This window comes from Pterocles gutturalis, unplaced genomic scaffold (genome assembly GCF_000699245.1).
Source record: "Pterocles gutturalis isolate BGI_N339 unplaced genomic scaffold, ASM69924v1 scaffold24274, whole genome shotgun sequence".
NCBI classification, from domain to species: Eukaryota; Metazoa; Chordata; class Aves; order Pterocliformes; family Pteroclidae; genus Pterocles; species Pterocles gutturalis.
This window is the reverse complement of record NW_010128899.1, coordinates 2545-7637: the sequence shown is the minus strand read 5'-3', so window position 1 is coordinate 7637 and position 5093 is coordinate 2545. Positions and strand designations below refer to the sequence as shown.

The window sequence follows — 5093 nt, the reverse complement described above, 5'->3', positions numbered from 1 at the left end:
TGGTGAGCAGCCACGGACACCCCCCACCCTCTTCCAGAGACTTTCTCTGAGCCCAGAAATGCCTCTGCTGCAAAAAATAACCTTGTCAAAAATCCCAGCAATGAGAGCAAGAAGGCACCGGCAGCTATTTGCCAGGGAGAGGGGAGCAGTTGGGGTGATTTCTCCAGGATGCGTCAAAGAATCCAGAGGGAATGCCTAGTGACTTGAGGGCAAATTACCAGCTGGTCCAGGCATGGGATGCATTTCAGTCTAATGTATCTCCAGGCTATCAAAGCAGCTCTAGATCATAGACACATCCCAGGGACACGATCCCAATGGCTGAACTGAGATATCACCCACAGTTTACCGTGAGAGCCCACCACTGCACCCACAACACCAACAGTGAGTGCCCACTGTGCCATGAGATGTGCAGCACAGACCCTTCACCCCCCATCCCATCCCCATGCTCTCCCTGGCTGGATGCCAACCATGTCCCCATGGCCGGGTCGGGCTGACGTCTTTACCTCCAGTACTCCTCGCTGGGGCTGACAGTGTTGGTGATGTTGACGGGGAAGGTGGCGTTCCCCGCCTTGATGACGTGGTGGTCCAGGCACATGTCGGTGTTCCACCAGTTGCCGCAGTGCTGCCAGGGCAAGTCGCTTGTGAGGGATGCAAAGAGGTAGAAGAGAACGTAAGCAATGATCATATTGTAGTAAATGGCCACCAGTGAGACGATGAGGATCGTGCCCATGCCAACGCCTGGAGGAAGGAGAGGGTAAAGAAGGAGTGAGCCATCTCTCTGGAGCAGAGCACATCCAAAACCGGGGTCAGACACTGGATCTCAGCAGCCAAGTGTTTAACCAGCCAGAGGTGGGGGGAGCCTCCTGTTGCCATTATACCCTTCGGACATGCCTTCTCTGAATTGCTGATCTATTGCATCATACAGATGGTCTTACTCCAACTTAATGTTGAGAGTAAAAGTATTTTATTTGATACGGATTTATCTGAAGTATCTGGTGAAGTATCAGATACTGAAATATCTGATTTATAAGCTGAAAGAGGGTAGATTTAGATTAGATATTAGGAAGAAATCTTTCACTATGAGGGTGGTGAGGCAGTGGCCCAGGTTTCCCAGGGAAGTTGTGGATGCCCCATCCCTGGAGGGGTTCAAGGCCAGGCTGGATGAGGCTTTGAGCAACCTGGGCTGGTGGGAGGTGTCCCTGCCCATGGCAGGGGGGTGGAACTGGATGGGCTTTAAGGTCCCTTCCAACTCAAACCGTTCTGTGATTCTGTGATTCTATGATCTTTTTTTGAATGCTTTATTCTTACCTTTAACAGTCACTGCTTAGCTTTGATGCTGCATTTTTTTCACTAACTAGCTTAATAGTTTTCATACAATTTCTAGAGCTGGTCATGACATCCAGAACCTCCAAAGACTGGTAGATCTCATACATCTTTTGCAGCTGCTAAAACAGTTAACCCAGAAATCCAGTCTGCTCAACCTTCCCCCAGATTTAACCTTTGTTCCTAACAAGAGCTTTGAGGATCATGGGATGCTGCTGCTGGTCCATGTCCTCATCAAGCAACTCTTCCAGGGGCCTGGCAGAGGCTCTGGACTTCACTCACGCACCTTTAAAGAGAGGGCTTATCTTCCAGACAGCCAGCGGCCCCAGGCTGGAGAACTGGCCAAGTGACAGCTCCATGAAGAAGATGGGGATCCCGCAGATGGCCAGCATGATGAAGTAAGGAACCAAGAAAGCTCCTGCAAGAAGCAAAAAGAAAACCCTAAAAATAACCCAGAGCAAACACCTAAAGCCCATCTGCAACAGGGAATAAAGTTAATTCAACATCAGTAGCCCTGAGGGATCTACACCAAATTCTGCAAGACAGCAAGGGGCACCAGGTGGAAGGGGCTGTGGTTCAGCCAGTGCCATGCTTCTCCCCCACCCCTGAATCTCCTTTCTCCTTTAATCTTTCACAAACACCGTTAAATTCTCCAGTAGTTATTGCATGTGACAAGTAATTGCTCAGGGAGCAGTTGAACAAGCTGGGCACTTTGCACCATCACCCTGGGCTCTTGCATTGCAAAAGGCTCGCTCCCCTCCTGCAATATCTGGGAAGTGTTTGCTGACCCCGCTGAGTCTGAGAGGACACCAGGACAAGGAGATATTGGAAACCAAGAGGGATGCTCAGGTGGTATTCAGCCCAGCATGGACCTGGGAATGTCCCCAAGGCCATGAGTGCGGAGATGGGCTGGGGAGTCCCTTCCACACATGGGTACAAGGGGTTAATGCCCTAAAGCAAGCGTGGGGGGCAGGAGGAGGCTTCAACCCTACAATGAATGTTACTTCCCAGCCCCGACAAGGAGAAGGGACATCTCTTCAGAGACATCTCCCACCAGCCCGGCTCAGTGTGGGACAGATGTAGCCACTCCAAAGGACACCCAAGTACCTCCTCCATTGGTGTAAGCCCTGTAGGGGAACCTCCAGACGTTTCCGAGTCCCACGCAGTATCCGATACAGGAGAGGAGGAAATCCAGCCGCCCCGTCCAGTTCCCTCTGTCTTCCAGGCACTCAGAGCCCAGGTCCCCGTCCTGGCTGCTGGGGCTCACCAGGAGGTCTGGCTTCATCGGCTGAATGAGAGGGCAGGGGGTGGGAGAGGGCAGCCAGGGGTTGAGGAAGGAATAAAAACAGGGGATGAAGAGCGGGAGAGAGAGAAGGTGTAAAATTGTGACCCCAAGTCTCAAACACTTGTCTCTTGGGGACACTCTGTCCCAGCAGCTCTCTGTGCACCACCCCGGCTGATGTCCTGCTCTGCTGCTGAGCAAGAGAAGGGGATAAATGTGATCCTGCATGGCCAGAGCTCCCCTGGGGAAGGCAGGATCTCCTCTCTTCACCCTGGGAGGCCAGGACCCACCTTGTAACCCCAGTTTCCCAACAAATCCTTTCAAGGGGTCACGATAAACTTTCCTGACCTCCTGCAGACCACAGGGGTGAGGACAGCAGGGGAAGAGGCACCGCTGTCATGCCAGGAAGCTCGACACCCCGCTCCCACGTGTCCCCACCATGTGCTCAGCTGCCATTAGATGCTCCGTGCATTTTTCACGCTTTTCCAACTGCCAAAAGCCTACACTGCGGGGATTTAGTGACGTGTTCCCAATTGTCCCTGCTGAGAGAGCTCCTTCCAGCCTTCCTAATCTGCCCTGGATCGGTGAGGCACAGGCAGCTCTGCAGCAGGCAGGGATTAACCCCTTCCCTTCCTCCCCAGCTTCTCAGCTCTGCAAGAGGCGGGTATGAGCCCTGCAATACATGTTGGTTGGGGTGATGCACCAGGAGGGCTCCTTGGTGTTTGTGTATGTGTGTGTGTGTGTGTGCTTACATCACGTCTGCAGGGAGATGTTTGGTTTGAACTTCCCCAGCCCTCCCCAGACCTCGGCAGAGTGGGGTGGGCATCCCCACCACCTCCCATCCCGCCCAAAGCCGAAAGCCTCAGACAGCATCTGCCGGGTGAGAGCCCACCACAGATGTCCCCTTGGCAAGACTGGGTGGCAAAAGGGGTGGGATGAGGATCCTGCCCCTGTGCCACTGCGTGTTGCTGTGCTCCTGCCTGGGAGTGTATGGGGTTTGGCTGGTATCAAGGCACAGAGACAGAAGGATGCCGGGGTCCCTGCAGACCAGGCACCAGGACCAGGGCAGGACGAACCCATTTGGGAACCTTCCCTTCTTCTTGGTTTCTCAAAAGAAAAAACCAGCCATATCCATGTCCTTGAGTCCACAGATCATAGGGAACAAGCCTGTGAGATGTGGCTGAGGGAGAGGGGCCTGGATTTGGAGGGATCAATCGAGAATCCACAGCCCTCCTGTGGGTCCCCTTGCACCCATATGCTCAGAGCCCGTGGCAGACCTCCATCCATCCCCTGGGGACATCAGAGCTGTCTGGTGAGCAGAGCCGTGTGCTGTCCTGCCGCAGCCCCTGGGGAAGCTGACGACCATCTCCCCTCCTCCTCGTCCTCCTCCTCTTCCTCTCAGGCTGGACTACAGGATGCTCTTGCTGTCGGTTCCCATGGAGACAAGGAGCTGTGCTGCCGATGGCAATGGCTGCAGGCTCCCACCCTTCACAGGGTGCACCCCACTCCTCCAACCAACACATCCCACGCACGCTGCTCGCAGCCTGAAGGCACCGTGCATGGAGGCAAACCCGTCCCCATCCCAAAGCCAACCTGACATGCGCAGCCTGAGCAAAAGTGTCACACTAAATCCCACCATTAAAAGCCCATCCCTGCTGGATGCCACCATCACAAGGCAAGGGCCAGGAGAAAAAGCTTCAGAAACACAGGCTGAAAAGTCAAAGTGTGACCCAAATAGAATAGTGTTGCTATAAAACCATTGCTACCTGGCAGCCCTCCTGCAGCTGTTTAACACAGCTCTCCAGCTCAGCATCTTCTTCAAACCGTGGCCGTGCCTGCTAATTAACCCAGCGCACACAGCCGGCATGACCCACGGCAACCTCTGTTTGCGGGTGATGCACAGACTGCTCTGCAACATCCCTCCTGAAAGCTTCGGTGGCTAAAACCTGTGTTCACAAAGGACCCAGCCAGGCACAGACAGGGCCATCACAGCTTGGCCTTCCCCCCAAAAAATACATCCCAGTCCCTACACTGCCTGGGGAACTCTCGCTTTCCAGGTTTGCATCACAGATGCAAGCAGGGATGCCAGGAGATCATTAAAACCTCTTGCCTAATTCCTGCACATCTGCCCAAATCCTAAATAGCTGCAAGAGTGCAGTGGAGCTGCATGACCTGATGAAATGCAGGTGCCCATCCACCAGACACAGCGTGGAAATCAACACAGAAGCAATGAAAAGAAAAGAAAAAAGGAACTGGCAGGACCTTTTCCAAACTGTACACAGCCTGGTCCCATCTCTGTCACCCTTTGCAGAGGCCATGGGATGTAGTTTGTCACCCGTGTCTCGGTGATGACTGCCCCCCTTATTAATATCTTTAGCTGGAGCTCGGCAGTTTAAATTTGGGATTCCAGGGCAGGGAGCAGAGACTGCCCAGGAGCCAGACAGACCCCAAGGGTGGTGACATTGCGGTCCCCATTGGGCAGGCTGGG

General features: G+C 53.8%; 1 protein-coding gene across 1 annotated transcript in view; it reads right to left on the bottom strand.

Annotated features, from left to right (window-relative positions):
- The window catches only part of SLC6A7 (solute carrier family 6 (neurotransmitter transporter), member 7), a gene marked incomplete at its 5' end in the record, with an annotated part of 7368 nt that extends 4757 nt beyond the window's left edge, over positions 1–2611 (bottom strand). Inside the window, 3 exons of the mRNA XM_010079787.1 lie at positions 504–738; positions 1610–1741; positions 2431–2611. Coding sequence (XP_010078089.1) covers positions 504–738; positions 1610–1741; positions 2431–2611 — 548 coding nt within the window. The remainder of the gene's footprint in view (positions 1–503; positions 739–1609; positions 1742–2430) is intronic.
- Positions 2612–5093: the final 2482 nt, after the last annotated feature.